A 16,946-nucleotide genomic window follows, 5' to 3' on the forward strand; every position below is an offset into this window, starting at 1 on the left:
GCGACTTATTAATAAAGTAATACATCTTTCCTCCTGTATTTCTGGATACTTTCTTACCTGTCAGACTTACACACACACAGATCATTTCAGAGGTTTGATTAAGACGTTCTGCTTTAATATCGTTTGGGGACTGCAGGTTCTGGTACTTTTTGTTCCAGATGTTAGCAAAATCAACCATGATTCTCGGTACTATCTTGATGGAATGTGGGAGAGCAACGTACGGAGGCATTTAGGACCCAGGGGAAAGCCAGGCTGGTTATAGAAGGACAGAGTCTCCGGCGCACACGCCTCCTACCAAAATCCCAGCCCCGTGGAGCCCAGGCTCTCATTCACAGCTTTCTAGAGAAATCTGAGCAGCCAACTGCCAGAATAGGGGATCTCACCCACCCAGTTCAGCACCGAGGACACCTGCAGGAACATATTCCCAAAGCAAGGCTGGGCGACCGTGTGAAGGTATTTGTTGCTTTTTTTCTCCGTTCTGTGTTTGCAGCGCCTCCCCGCCTTTCCCCACTCTGGCGGAGCCATGGCTGCGGCGTTTCAGCACTTGGGTTCGCGGACAGCTCCCATCTGCAATCCCTCCGCACTCCATCCCTCGCTCGCCCCACGCCACCGCCCCCGCGGTCCATCCTCCTGCCGGTGCCCGCTCAGCCTGCGCTCCCTCGTTCCATCTCACCCCATCTCCACCATCACCGTCGTCATCTCCACCATCACCAGCCGGTGCGGTAACTCCAGTCCACACAACTGTGTCTTGTCACTTAGACAAAGCCCGAGGTCCGCAGGGTGGAGTGTAAGAGCTCAAGTTTACAGGCATGGGAAGGAAAGTTCAGGGGAATGACACCCCTGAAAACAAAGAGACGCCTGCCTGGGAGAAAGGGAAAGTGAAGGCAGGATGGAGAGACCCCGGGCTCAGGGACAGATGGGGCAGTCACCAGACACCAGCAGTTAGCCAGCTGCCTTTCAGCTGATTACCGACTGTTTAGTTCAGGAAATTAACATGGCCTGAGGCAAGTGTGATTCCAGAAAAACAGAAATGCAAGCTCAACCCGTGTTTCTGGTTTTCCAATGGAGAATCACCAGGAAGCAGGGTGGGGGTGACGGGTGACTCATATTCACCCACACGTCCGTTTTTCTTCCTAAGCGTTGACTATAGAAACTCTGGCATTAAGTTTTTTAGTGAAATGTTTTGTAAAATGGGGACCCCGAAGGTTAACTCTGCTATCAGAAGGAAAATTAAAAAGATGATAGTGATAAAAATCCAACCAGTGGGGTCCTCATTGGAAAGTGCTGTTTGTTCAGATGTCTCTTCCTGCTTACTTATTTCATGTCCATCTTAAATCTCTTTTACAAACAGAGAAGAAAGGTCTCCTGTCCAAATGGTCAAAGTAGTAATGCTGTTCGCAGCAGATGGCCTGGCTTTGTTCGTCTCTAGTCAAGGACTGGCTTGGATACGGGAGGCGAGATTTTTGTGTGCTTTCTCAGTAATCAGGCAGGCGATAACACCATTTTTCTATAATAGTAAGGGGTAATAGAGTGCAAAAATTAAAAAGGCATTTTATGTAACTGTGTTTTGCCAGGCTCTGCTCTTAACAGTGCTATCATTTTCAATCTCAGTTGGGGGGAAGTTGGAACATCTTTCAAATACCTGATTAATTTGAACTTGAAAGTCCAAACCCAAGTCACAGCACCTATTTGATTTTACCCAGAATCATCTAACCATCTGTAATTTAAGAGCTAACAAACACCATAAAATAAGTGCCTGAGTCTGCCATAAATTCAAGTCTTTTGATGCATATGCATTTAATTGATTTTTTTATTGAGTGGCAAGTGAGCGGAGGTTTTTTTTTTTTGTAAACTGTTTTTCATAAATTCAAAATCTGAACAAAAAATGAGCTTTATTTAAAAGAGAATAATGCTGGCTCATGTGTAACAAGAAACTTTAAATAAGAGCACAGAAAAAACTTCATTTAAAAATTGCCCTGATACACTTATTCTGCTTCTTAAGAAAGAGACAGTGAAGTGTGTTTTGTCTATACTAGCTTGCTCGTCATTACAGGCATTGCCAGATATATAGTCACGAAAGGTGTTTTCTGGAAGAAGTTTTCTGGGAAATTCACACTTAATACTCCTTGTGAATGAGGCATAGAGGCATTGTGTCAAAAGTTACCAACTGTTACTAATTACATAAACATAAGTAATTCCTTCTGCCTCTAAAATTCACTCATTTTAGAACTCAAGTCAAAAACTCATGAAAATACTTGATGATATGGATTTTTGAAAAAATTAACATGTGGTCATCCATACACTGTCATTAGGTTAGTGATTTACACAGTAGACAAGTGCTCTCGAGCCACTGAGCAGGATACCTAAAACTCCCTTATCCATAAAGAATGGTTCAGCCCAGTTTAAAAAGTGTACATATTGCCAGCTCTGGCTGCTTCATACCAGATACTCAGGCCAGAAATTCAGTTCCTCCCATGCTGCTGTCTTCCTGTGCTTAATACAATTTCCTGAAGCAGAGGAAATTTTAAAACAGTGTTGCTTTGATGAGATTTATAGGCATCTGTCTCAGAAGTGATGCCTTTCCTTGACTGAAATATTGGGCCGAGTTTATTAATTTTTATTGTGTGCCACTGTGCTGGCTTCCCCACTTTCTTTTTCTATTAAGTGCTATTTAACTTACTTCATATTTTCAATAATAGAACTTTCTCATTTCTATAGTGAATTTAAAGGTGAATAGAAAACAGTTTTCTGCAGAATTCTATCCTGCACTTTTCAAGATGTGGTCATAGAATGGTGCATGTTTTAGGATCATACTACAAAGCTGGAAGATCCTTCTTTGCCCAGCAAGTGAAATCCTGAACTCTTAGAACTGGTGATGTCTCCTCACATCTGCTGGCTTTTTCGAAAGAGATGTCTGTTATCTCATAAGTCTATTTACAACTTGACATACACCCTTGTAGCAAAGCCATCCTTAGTAAATTGACTTGGATTGGCTTCGAGCTTCTCTGCTGCTCCTGTTGTACAATGACTCAGGAGATAACATAGCAGAATGAGTATATAAAATAGGAACTTTGCATGCACTTGGTCCAGAAATATCCCCCAATATTGACCAGGGAAATCTTCTCCCTGTTTACATCCTTCTACAAAATATCATTTTGATTATTGTTCATTTGATCTAAATTTAAAAGATTAAAATTGTTTTAGGAGTAGGGCCATAGTGTGCATTACTACATCTATAGTTACTAGTGACAACCTCAAGTGTTCTCTTTCTAGAGAATTTATGCTTAATTTCCAACCGAATTTTTTCTTTGCTTAAGGAAAGTTTATGTTCTCTTACTTGATACTTCATGGATGTGAAAATATACTGGGCAAACACATCCTCCCCCAAAACACCCCGTATAAAACCCTTCATTTACTTAGACAATAAGTCCATTATTCTTTCCTAACTCTGCTTCCTTGCATGGCCCTTCCATGTTTTGTTTTTGATCTTTCTCTTTATGAACCAGTTCTGTGACAGGGAGTATCAGAGAAAGTATCTTGTGTTATTTCTTGTGAGCTTTTCTTCTTCCTGAATTCTGAGCCAGTAAGAATTTCCCTGTATATGTTTCAGATCATATGCTCTTGAGTCTTGGATGTTTTTAGCCAAATCTCCAATTCCTGGACACTGTAGATACCACTGACCATCTCTTTTCTAGCTCCGTTCCTTAAAATAGCACTGTTTCAATTCAGCTGCTGTTACTGCCCAAAGGTTTTATTTAAAGTTCCATACTTTTATGTGTGTCACATGGCTTATTCAGCGTTCATCCTTTTATTAGTTTTAGAGGAAGTAGGAGGGAAATGGTAGGCCTGGGAATAGGAGTTGTGGAAGGGCTCAAACAATGGGCTCTAAAAGTAAAAGACTTCTTTATATATGGCCAAAATAAAACAAAATATAAACAAACATGAGATTTCTCTCTCTCTCTCTCTCTCTCTCTCTCCCTCCCTCCCTCCCCCCTCCCCCCTCCTTCCTTCCCTCCTTCCCTCCTTCCCTCCTTCCTCCACTTCATTTGTAGAGCACACAAACCTGTGTGAGAGTAATTAATGCGAGGTATGGCAAACTACTATGGATGTAATCGCTTCAGGAGGAATTAACACATTCTTGGAAATTTTATTCTCCTCTTGGACAATGTAGTCCAAAGACAATGGGAGCTCTGACTTCAGGTGCAAATGCAATGCACCTACCTTCCCAGTGCCTTCTAGTCATAGCAGACCTTCTAGGTCAGTGCTTCTCTAACATTAATGTGGGTGTGAGTTGCCTGGGGATCCTGTTAACATTGAGTAGGTGTGGGTGGGTGCTGACATTCTGTCTTCCCCACAAGCTCCTAGATGGTGCTGATGCTGCCATCCTCTGAGAAGCAAGAACCCAGTATAGTCTCCTTTTTTAGCATTCCCACTTTTAGGTTTGGTTATTAAATAATAGCACTCACTCTAGAGCAAAACAAAGACTACCCCACTTTCTGGGCAATAAGAACTCAGAAATCATATTTCTAATTGAGAAGAAAGTTACGTAAAGAGTTCCTTTACTCCTACCTCACTCAAAAGCACCAAGTCATGTTCCACTTTCACCAGGCAGTTTTCTTAATTCTGGTATCTTCTGCTTAATCACATAGAAAAGAAGGGTCCAAGTTGTGTACCTGTGTTAGGGAAACATGGAACACAAAAGGGGGCAGGTAGACTTAATGATCATCTTTAGGAGTCTTGCCTTTCTTATCTCTCTGCAGATCCTTCTCTTTAAAAAGTGTCCATTCTTAGAGAAACTGATTTCCTTTGCCAACTGAAGAAAGTATCAAATGTCAAGTGTATCTTATTGATACTCCTAAGAAGCATAACTAATTTGTTTTTAAAGTTGGGACTTGGACTGCCAGTGATTTCTTTTTTAAAAAATTATTTTATTTATTTATTTGAGAGGTAGAGTTACAGACAGAGAGGGTGAGACAGAGAAAGGTCTTCCATCCTCTGGTTCTCTTCCCAAATGGCTATAATTGCTGGAGCTGAGCTAATCCAAAGCCAGGAGTCAGAAGCTTCTTCCAGGTCTTCCACATGGGTACAGGGACCCATGCACTTGGATCATCTTCTACTGCTTTCCCAGGCCATAGCAGAGAGCTGGATCAGAAGAGAAGCAGCCAGGACTCGAACCAGCATCCATATGGAATGCCAACACTGCAGGGAGTGGCTTGGTACACAATGCCACAGTGCCAGTCCATGCCAGTGATTTCTTATGGGAATAGTTTAATAGAAGAGGAAGACATTCCAATTTAATTTCTATGTCTTTATAACTTTTCTTTGCAGATTATCCCTATTTAAAATACATTGAAATTATCACACTGTATCCCCACAACTGTGTATGATTAAAATAATAACATTAAAATAAAATAAACACATATAGAATGCAAAATAAACATCATGCTGATCAAAAACTTTTATACCTAACACAATAAGGAGGAAGAACAATCCTATGGTTTTTCTAAAATTTGGCTTTCCTTTCAACTCCTTCCATTGTTTTTACCAAAACAAACTGAAAAATGAAAAGACTTATAGATGGATATATAAGTCAGGACACAAATATTTATCAACTAGGTCTACTTCTTTTTTGAGTCCCAGTGTATTTTAATTGTAATCTGATGTCTATTTAGAGTAGAAGTTCTCAGTGTCTCTACTCCAATGAAACTCATTCTAATTTACTTTTCTTAAGAGCAGGAGCAAATGGGAGCTTGGCTGCTGTTTTAAAGGGAGAAGGCAGACTGCACATGAATATTTATGTTGCAAGAGCAAGCCCTGGGCTAGGACTGAGCTAAAGGTGAAAGAACATTGACTGTAAGCCAAGGGCTAAATTCTGGTCATGCCACCCTTTCAGGTGATTAAAAGTCTCCCCTTTCTCCTTCCAGAATACTCTCCCTGCCCTTGTACCAATTGTTCATATAGGTAAATTGACCAACACTGGGCGGAAAGTCATTAGAGTGGGCTATTTTGTTACTCACTGGGTTGTGTTTCTCTCCCAGTATTCTTGCAGGAGCCTTACAAGTCATAATGATCAACCTGAAAATTCATCAGCTGGAAAGATGATACTTCCTGGTCAGCACCAAAAAATGTGTAATCAACCAGTCTCTGAAGTTTAAATGTAGGCTCCACTGACAGCAGGGGGGCATATTATCATTGAAGGAAGATTTCAAATTAAAAAAAGATTTTTATTCACTATGATTTTCAATTTTTGTCTAGATATATCAGCAACATCTATTTTTATTTCATCCAGCGTAAAAATTCCTTCTGGCATTCCTAGGTGAAAATGCATACTGAGTTTAAAAATTTCAAGTGAGGCTTTAGAAAGGTGAAGAGTTACAAAGATTAAACTAATATAGTATATATTTTATATTTGGAAACTGAACACACTTAGTGATGGATGAAGTCGTTGATTAGACTTTCACAGGCACAATTTTATTACGGATATTCATTTTTTATCCTTTTCTTGTAAAGTTATAGTTCTTACATTTGTACTAATTTAAATTTTTTTAAAGATTTATTTATTTATGTGAAAGTCAGAGTTACGAGAGTTACGCAGAGGCCGGCACCGCGGCTCAATAGGCTAATCCTCCGCCTGCGGCGCCGGCACAACGGGTTCTAGTCCCAGTTAGGGGGCCAGATTCTGTCCCGGTTGCCCCTCTTCCAGGCCAGCTCTCTGCTATGGCCCAGGAGTGCAGTGGAGGATGGCCCAAGTGCTTGGGCCCTGCACCCCATGGGAGACCAGGAGAAGCACCTGGCTCCTGGCTTCAGATCAGCGCGGTGCGCTGCCGCAGCTGCCACTGGAGGGTGAACCAATGGAAAAAGGAAGACCTTTCTCTCTGTCTCTCTCTCTCACTGTCCACTCTGCCTGTCCAAAAAAAAAAAAAAAAAAAAAAAAAAAAAAAAAAAAAAAGAGTTACACACAGAGAGAGGAGAAGCAGAGAGAGAGAGGTCTTCCATCCGATGGTTCATTCCCTAATTGGCCAGGAGCCAGGAGCTTCTTCCCGGTCTCCCACATGGGTGCAAGAGCCCAAGGACTTAGGACATCTTCTTCTGCTTTCCCAGGCCACAGCAGAGAGCTGGATAGGAAGTGGAGCAGCCGGGTCTTGAACCCTTGAACCAGTGCCCATATGGGATGCCAGTGCTTCAGGCCAGGGCGTTAACCCGCTGTGCCACAGCGCAGGCCCCACTAATTTAAATTTATGTGTACTTAAAATGTGTCTTTGCATTTCCAAGAATACCCAGAAGCATAAAAATTTGAGATATCGTTCATAAGTTATTTATGTTCTTACATTTCAAACATTTAGGTTTTATTGATTTTTTCATTTTGTTTGCAATAGAGTTCTCTTTGGCCCGACTTTTGTACAATTCTGCATCCCTCAAATGATCTTCTTAGGAAAGGTGGACTTTAGATATGTGCCTGTCAAGGGAGTGAATTTGAGGGCATTAGTACCAAGAGTGAAATCTTAGAAGATACCTGCTTTGGGAGGAAGGGCAGAGTCATGGACAAAATGCGAATCATTAGGTTTGAGTACAAATATTTATTCTTTCACTTACACTTTATTTGAATGTGAGATTTGCTCATTTGTCTAATAAGTAATTAGATGAAAGTAATTAGGAATTAGATTAATTTCAATCTAATAAGTAATAACCTAGCTTTAAGGGTTGGTATGGAAATTAGATCAGGTAGCATCAAAGCCCTTGGCACATAACAAGTACTGAACAGATATTTGTTTCCAACTTTAATACTAGATCATTATCTGATTTTAAGCCAGTGTCTTAGCTGTAAGATGCCTCTACATCCTTTTATTTACCTAAAGATGGCATAATTATAGAAATGAGAATGTTACATTTAATGTAAAATGGATCACTTCATTTCATAAGCAATTTTACCAGTATTATTTAATGTGACTATACTTCAGCACTTATCAGGGAATTATCTTTCTTCTATTTGTTGCAGAATCATTGTAACAAAGAATAAAGGTAATTGATGTGAAATGCTTTGAAATAATACATACATGGATACATATTTTCAGTTAAGACATTGCTATTACTTTTCTGATTTTTTTCTGACACAGTTAATGTGTATTTGTGAAGATAAAAAAATGAAAATGATAGATGATAAAGTAACCAAAATGTATTTCATGTGACTTACTATACATTCTTTTTTAAAGATTTATTTGTTTATTTGAAAGGCAGAATTACAAAGATGCAGAGAGAGATCTTCCATCTGCTGGTTTACTCCCCAAATGGTTACAATGGCTAGGGCTGAGCCAGACTGAAACCAGGAGCCAGGAACTTCTTCCAGGTCTCCCATGCTGGTTCAGGGGCCCACGTACATGGACCATCCTCTGTTGCTTTCCCAGGTGCATTAGCAGAGAGCTGAATTGAAAGTGGAGCAGCAGGGACTTGAATCAGAGCCCATATGGGATGCTGGCACTGCAGCTGGTGGCTTTACTTTTTACATCATAGCACAGTCCCTGCTTACTTACTTTCTGCAAGGATTTTCATAGTTAGATTCCTTGATTCATAAAGACTATAGTGTGTTTGCAGATGTGGTTCTTTAAGACTGAATTAAGTAAAAAGAAATATACACATAGATTTTTTTCAAATGGCAATTTGAGATCATGAATCTAGAATATATGAATGCCATACTTCAAATATCACACTTGGAGACTGTTCTTTCTTTTCTCACATACAAAAATACTAATACTACTACCTACATTTTTAGTTCATTAGGAAAGCAATGAATGAGTAGTGGAAGGTAACTACCCAGACAGTGCATGTGAGTTACTCTCCGTGTATCTGAAATGGTCTCTAAATACAGACACATTTGGGACTCAGCCAGAAATAGGGAGATAGCTTCAAAGTGTGTCTAAAGCACCATGTTTAGTTATGATGCACATTTAAATGCCAGAAGCATGTTTGCTAGGCTTGGCAAAGGGTCAATCCTTCAAAAAGAATGGCAGGGTCTTAGGGCTGTCATTTTTGCCAAAGGAAAATACAAAAAGGAAGAATTAGTGATAGCTGGCAAAGTCATAGACAGTCGGATTTGGAATAGTTCCTGTCGTCTTCCAGCAAATAAATGAGGAGGGGATGGTAATTGGACATCTGTAGGGTACAGTATTAAGTTACCCAAGATAATCTGCCCTTCTGTTGGCGTATTTAGGCTCTTAGGATGGTAAATCTGGAGGGGATTTTATGGAGGGAGAGTGAGGTTCTGAGAGGGAAGGTGACTGGCTGAGGGTCACGTGGGTCTTAAGTAATAAATATTGAAACTTCTCTGCTACACTCAAGAGGCAGGATCATGGGGCAGAAGTTGTGGCAAAGCAAGTTAAGCTGCCGCTTAGTATGCCGGCCTCCTGTATCAGAGTTCTGGCTGCTCCACTTCCAATTCAACCTCCTGCTAATGGACCTGAAAAAGCAGTAGATGATGGCCCAAGTGCTTGAGCTCCTGCTTTCCATGTGGGAGACCTGGATGGAATTCCTGGATGTTGGCTTTGGCCTGGCCCAGCCCTGGCCATTTGGGCAGTAAATCAGCAGACTGAAGGTCATTCTCTTTCTGTGTCTCCCTCTCTCTGTCACTCTCTGATTTTAAATAAACAAAGAGATCTTTTAGAGAAAGAGGCAAAATAGCATATCAAAAAAAGAACATGAGTTCAGAGAAATGTCATGAGGGTAATTCACAAAAAGTTCATAGAAAATAGAATTAGATGGTAAATTCATTTTGGTACAAAAATATTTTCAATCTGGGTACAGTTTTTTCCTAGTGTGCTTTTCCCTGGTCACTTTGAAAATCCATTGTACTTGAGTTTGAATCTGGTTTCTGCCTTTTAGTAGCTATGTGCTCTTGTGAAAGTCATTTAACCTTTCTGTGACTCAGTTTCATTTACATGAAATGAGGCCAATGATACATTCATTTCATACAGTTGTTCCAAGGACTAAATACTATAGTATCTAAAAAGAGAGTTTAGAAGTGACCAGGATGTAATAAACATAGTTGTAACAAATAATAAATTATGGCCATTATTATTCTTATTATTACCACAGAAAACCACTCCAACTTCCCCATGTGATACCAAGTCCAATGTATTTTTTCTAAGTCATAAAAGTTAGAACCAAATCCTTCACGCGAACAAGAGATTCCGGTCAATAGACAGCCACATAGTATTTCTAGTGCCTTAAATATTATCAATTGAAATTGTTATTTAAGTAGCTGTCTGTTCTGACTCTTGATATGAAGGATTTGTCTTTAATGGAAAATATCTATTTCACCTAAGTATGAAATTCAGTGACGCCAGCTTGGGTATCTTCCATGGAAGCTTCCCTGCTGAGCACAGAATAAAGATGTAGATGGAAGCAAATTTATTTCAGATTTTATAGATTGGAGGCATAGCTGTGCAGAAGCAGGCCATGAAAAACGCAACCTCAATGCTCCCCTTGAACTCACAGTAATTTATCTCAGAAATGTTGTTGAGTTCCCTGAACTGTAAGGTAAGTAACTTGCTCCAAGCAGCTTTAAATCTTCTGTAGGGAATGAGCTATCCCCGTGGTTTGCGGTCTGTGTGCTGTGCTCCATGGCTTGGAACTGTGAACACTATCCAGCATGCTTCAGAGAGGCAAGGATCTGCAGTTCATGTGCCTAGGCTAAATTCTCTGGGGAAAAATATTTCATAGATGAGGGATGAATTAAAAGTCAGCTGCAATGCCTTCTTGAAGGAAAAACAGTCCTGGAGGTACTTAGATGTGGAAATCATGTATCTGTTCATTGAAACAGCATTTAACTACTTCTTTTTTCATTCATGTATTCTATGGATATTTACTGAGTACTACTCCATATAGCCAGTGTCCTAGGCACTGAGGACCTGGTGGTGAACAAAATGAAGTTGCACTGTTCATGGAGCTGGCCCCTTTGTTGCCAGGCACTGTACTGAGGATACACAGACGATTGAATCCCACCCCTTCTCTTTAAGGTGTAACAAAGAGAGAGAGAAAGACAATGGACAATAAATACAGTCAGGGTTGTGGGGGATACTGTGACCTCTGAAGGTCAAGTGGGGTTTTCTAAGAAAAATGACTTTGAAGTTGACTCCTGAAGAGCAAGAGGGAGCCAACCAGTGGTCATTCTAGGCAGAGAGAGCAGCGTTTGCTCAGGAACAGAAGTGAGAAGAAATTGCAGGTGGCTCCATATGGCTGCATGGCCAGATGGTGAGTCTGGAGAGATGGGTAGAGACCAGATGATAAAGAGACTTAGAAACTATACTACCAAGTTCTATACTTTATTCTAGGACAGTTTGACTAATGGTGAATGTTAATTAAGGAGTGTCTTGAACATATTTCACTTGAAATGCAGAGAATGGATTGGTGGCAAGGGCACATCAAAGAAATTGTTGCAGGACTAAACAGATGGATGGTGATGTGATCTAAGCAAAGACATTGATAATGGGAATGGAAGGAATTGGACAGATTTGAGAAATGTTATGGAAGTGATTGCCTGGTAGTGGGTGGTAAGGAAGAGGGTGGAATAATAGTTAACTCCCAGGTTTCCGGTGGGGGAAATTGCATGGAAAATGATGTCATTCACAAAGTGAAGGAGGAGGAGCACATTCATTATGAGGAAATATGACTAGTTCAGTTTTGAACAGATTGAGTGTCTGTGGGATGTCCAAGTGGTGATGAATGTGTGACCTGAAGATCAGGAGGGAGATTTGGACTGAAGTTATCTGCAGAAGGCTGGCTAGACTATGGAGCAGGAACTGTAAACACTGGCATTGAAGTGGCTATCATAGAAAGAGAGGACTGAACAGGAAAGGGTAAAGGAAAAAATCAGAGTGTTTGGGGTCATGGAAAAGAGATGGAGAATGGAGAGAGGTCTAAGAGGGCTGAAGTAGTCAATGTCAAAAACTGATAGAGGTCACCCACAGTGAGGTCTGAAATTTGTCTATTGGATGAAGTAATAAAAATGCCATTCATTAATAGGGTGACCATCTGTCTGGGTTTCCTTGGAACTGTCCCAGTTTATGCCTGTGGTCCCAGCACTATTGCTTGCACTCTTTAGTGCCCAAGTTCAGATAACAGATCATATCATCGTCCCTGATTGGTGAGAACAGTTTCAATAGTATGGCAAAAATATATTGCCATGGGTATAAGGATGAAATGAAAAAGGAAGGCATTGGATAAGGCTGCTTTTTGAACGGGTATGGTGAAGATATTGGAGCAGGAACTTTAACATTAAGTAAGCATTGAACTAGATATATTTTGGAGTTTTATTCTAGTCCTGGGAATAGTCTGTAGCATTCGTTACTTATTGTTTTTACTATGATGGGTTCTTAAATTATTGAAATTCAAGATTCAGTTTCTTGTTCTGCATTATAGAGCTAAGTACTATTGTCTTACACATTATTTAATAAAAACCAATATATTACAAGTAAAATGACTTATTCCTTTATCTTGAAAATGCATACCATTACTTAAAATGTTGTCCATTAATCTTGTATCTGAAAGGCTTTGTAATATAGAAATGTGCGTGTTGATTATCACCCTTAGGAAATTTCTGTTAGCCCCAAATTAAGCAAGAAAATAATTTTGTCCTTTGAATTATTTTTTATGATGCAGAAGAGTGGGAGTAAATATTCTGCCTCTCATTGTAGATACTGTTAAAGAAGAAAAACCAGGGAAAAAATCCATGCCTCCAATTTTATATACACCTTATATGTCACTTTTGGAACTTCCAGGTTAGACAAAAGAGATGTCTGTGAGAGGTTAAAATTTATATTTATAATGAGAAAAGTGCAAATAATGCAAGAGTTTCTCTGTGTAATAGAAATAAGGGATGACCAAGGAGGTCTTCAAGGAGTTAATAGAAAATACATGTTATGAAAAAGCTATGCATGGATTCCAACTATTTTTGCACCAAAATAAACTTATCTTTTAATTCCATTTTCCATGAACTTTCTGAAGCCTCCTAATATTTAAGACAATTAAAATGATGATTATCATGAGTAAAGAGTATCTTGGGATGACAGAAAAGTTACATCTAATTGATTTTTAAAACTGATGGATCAGGGCTGGTGCTGTGGAGTAGCAGGCAAAGCAATGCCGGCAACTCATATGGGCACTGGCTTGAGTCCCAGCTGCTTCTCTGCTGATCCAGCTCTCTGCCATGGTCTGAGAAAGCAATGGAAGGTGGCCCAAGTTCTTGGGTCCCTGCACCAATGTGGGAGACCTGGAAAAAGCTCCTAGCTCCTGGTTTCAGATCAGCTCAGCTCTAGCCATTTCTGCCATTTGGAGAGTAAGCCAGCAGATGGAAGACCTCTGTCTTTCTCTCTGCCTCTGATTCTCTATAACTCTGCTTTTCAAATAAATAAATACATCTTTAAAAAAACTAGTGGATCTTGGGTTAGGTAATGAAGAGTTTTTAGTACCTTGGACTTCCTTGCAGAAGGATGACAAAGGCAGACAATAAAGTCCCTTGTAAAGCTCAACACCTGAGCCTCATTTCTCACTGCTGTTGAATTTGATTATTGAGGTCAAGCTTGGAGCCTTAAGCCTGCCACCAATGCTTTCAGAGTTGGGGTTGGGAAATGGTGACCATCAGCATTCCCTTTTTATTGTTAAGATGCAAATGGGTACCCTAATAAAAGGTGATGGAGGGAATATCTCTGTTTGAGAAATGAGGCTAATGAAAAGTAATAAATTGTATGGCAGCCATAATTTCTGTGCCATATGCAGGCCTGTGAATAGTCCCATAAAACATGCTATTACAGAGAAGGGTCTTTAGTGTTTCTTAGGGTAATTAATAAGAGTGCTCTGACTACACACTATTACATTACCTAGTCAATGCACTAAGAAATCTACAAAACATATTCAAAACACTTGCATATTATCCATTCATATTGTCAATAATAAAATCATGCCAAATGTGCCATTGAAAGGATAATTTGTCATTTATTCTTTGGACATATGATCTAATCAGACCCACAGCCTAATATACTGCTCTTCTGTCTCAGTTCCTATTAATTTACCCAGAATTTCTTCTTTTCATCTCTGTTTTGTTTCTCTTGTGTGCATCTGTTTTTCAGTAAGCAATGGCCTCGGTTTTACTTTACTTTGGACAACCACCACCACATAGGGCCTGAATGTCCTACTGCTTTCCAGGAACATCAAAAAGACCCTCTGTCTGTCTGTTTCAGTGGAAGTGTGGAAGGAGAAAAACTGTTGAATGGGCCACCGTTTCAGCAGACCCTCAGGTGAATGGGACCAGTCTCTCCTCTTCCAAAATATCAGAAATTAAGCCCTTGGAAAGGAGATTTGGCCACGATGACCCATTTACAAGCTGGGCTTAGTCCAGAGACTATAGAGAAAGCACGCCTGGAACTGAATGAAAACCCAGATGTTTTACATCAGGATATTCAGCAAGTCAGGGACATGATCATCACCAGACCTGACATTGGATTTTTGCGTACAGATGATGCCTTCATCCTGAGATTTCTCCGAGCCAGGAAGTTTCACCAAGCAGATGCCTTTAGACTTCTGGCCCAGTACTTCCAATACCGCCAGCTGAACCTGGACATGTTCAAAAACTTCAAGGCAGATGATCCTGGCATTAAGAGGGCTCTGATTGACGGGTTCCCAGGAGTGCTGGAAAACCGTGACCACTACGGCAGGAAGATTCTTCTGCTGTTTGCAGCCAATTGGGATCAGAGTAGGTAAATGTAGATAGTGTCTTTACTTGTTTTTTCCTTTCTATTGCATCAGCAGTGCATGTTTGGAGTTGAATGGTAATGGACTTGCTTTTCTCTCCATATATATATATATATATATATATATATATATATATTCTATTTTACATATACCCACAAAAGAAGTATTAAGGTAACAGGTGTGCTCTCATCTAAATAATGGTTTGCAGGTAATGGACTTACATTTCTCTCCATATATATTTTCTCTATATATTCCATATACCCACAAAAGAAGTATTAAGGTAACAGGTGTGCTCTCATTAAAAGGCAATTCTGGATTCCCAGTGTTTTGGAATGATAGAATCAGTGTTAGAATTGTAAGAGACCATAGAATTCCTTTTTCTATTCATCAGAATGGGTCATTTATTTTAATAAAACTGAGAGCTGCTCATTTAAAGAAGCATAGATTCTGCTTTCAATGTTACCTTTAACACCAGCAAAAATGAATTCAATAGATGGTTTTAAATCAAATGTTTTTGACACATTAAATAATTTCTTGGATCCTGTTTTATTTTAATGATTTTAATATCCTGTTTTCCTGAGTTCCAGTCTATAAAGAAACCCAAGGTCAATATGTCCCAAACTGAAAGCATCATCTTCCCCACTCTATCTGTTCTTTCATCCACCCAGAAATCTAAAGCCCGAAATCTTGGAGTGATCCTTGACAATTCCTTGACTTGGTCTTCACATCCAACTAACTGCCAAATCCTAGCACTTTCTTCTTAAAAACCTTCCAGATCTGTTGCCTTGGTTTAGGTTCTCATTACTTTTCACTTACATTATTGTACTACCCTCCTAATTGGCATCTCTGCCTCTAGTCCATTCTCCATTGACTAGTACAAGATAGTGCAATCCTTTTAAAGTTCTACTAAGTCCCTCTTCTTATCACAGTTGTTGAGTGGCCTGAAAGGCCTTCAAAGGAAAGTAATGCCCTTTATGGTTCCCCTTCTATGTTTCCTACTCTTCTTCATCCTCAGCCCTTCTTTTGTTCCCTTATCCAGTTGGTTGAAAGCATAAACTTTGCCTCCAATACTTTGTACTCAGCCAATAAGACACTTAAAGGAGAGATCAACCACCCTCTATTCCAGCTTCAACTATCCTGGACACATCCTGTGTATTCTTACCCTACTCCCAAGATTGTAGGATTCTCAGAGTGTCTGTGTCTTTTGCATGTTTATCTCTTTGGCTGATGACACAATAGCCAATGAATGTTGCTTGTGAGTAAATCAATGTCCCAAGCCCATCATTGAAACTTCTATGAATTAGAAATACACAGGTTTGGGGCCAGCATTGTGGCTCACTTGGTTAATCCTCCGCCTGCGGCTCCGGCATCTCATATGGGCACTTGTTTTAGTCCCGGTTGCTCCTCTTCAGCTCTCTGTTGTGGTCCTGAAAGCAGTGGAGGATGGTCCAAGAGCTTGGGCTGCTGCACCCACATGGGAGACCAGGATGAAGCTCCTGGCTCCTGGCTTCAGATTGGAGCAGCTCTGGTCATAGCGGCCATTTGGGGAGTGAACCAATGGAAGCAAGACCTTTTTCTCTGTCTCTCTCACTGTCTATGACTCTACCTGACAAATAAATTAAAAAAAAGGGAAATACATAGGTTTAAATTTAAAAATATATCAAAGAATCCTTCCTCCTGAAAGGGAGACCTTGGGTGCCTCTTCACTGCCTCACACCAATACTCTCTTCATACAAATAATAGTGTGAGATATTTAAGTAATTACTGAATATTTTCTGGTTGATCAATTTGAAATATAGCAATAAAATACTTGACTATGTATTTGGACTGTTTAACACTATTGGTCTAGATTTTGGTTGAGTCTACACTTGGGCCTGGGTTGGCTTTCCACATTTATATTCTATTTTATAATGATGTGATAATAAATAATATTTGTTAATATTATATCATATCACAATTAATATAACTAATGATGAGTCTCTCATTTCATGATTCCCTGATAAAGAAGATTCTCAAGTCTACACATTCATTTATTCATCTATATCATGAGCTCAAAAAATATTTGGAGAAAAAGGACTTTGTGTCACAGCTTGTACTAAGGCACTTAGAGAAAAATGATGAGAAGACGTGGTCCCTCTCCGTGAAGACCCCATTGCAATGGTGCAGACTTACAGACAGCTAATCACAATGTACCACAGGGTGGTTCT

General features: G+C 39.8%; 1 protein-coding gene across 2 annotated transcripts in view; it reads left to right on the top strand.

The window, feature by feature from the left end:
* The first annotated feature begins 326 nt into the window (after positions 1-326).
* CLVS1 (clavesin 1) overlaps positions 327-16,946 on the top strand; it is a 190,828-nt gene continuing 174,208 nt past the window's right edge. Inside the window, exons 1-2 of one of the 2 annotated variants that reach the window (XM_051843797.2) lie at positions 327-453; positions 14,229-14,744. In XM_051843797.2, coding sequence (XP_051699757.1) covers positions 14,290-14,744 — 455 coding nt within the window. In that variant the 5' untranslated portion in view covers positions 327-453; positions 14,229-14,289. Of the gene's footprint in view, positions 454-14,117; positions 14,745-16,946 lie in introns of those variants that run through there. The other variant, XM_051843796.2, reaches the window with a different exon arrangement.

This window comes from Oryctolagus cuniculus, chromosome 6 (assembly GCF_964237555.1).
Source record: "Oryctolagus cuniculus chromosome 6, mOryCun1.1, whole genome shotgun sequence".
Classification (NCBI taxonomy): domain Eukaryota; kingdom Metazoa; phylum Chordata; class Mammalia; order Lagomorpha; family Leporidae; genus Oryctolagus; species Oryctolagus cuniculus.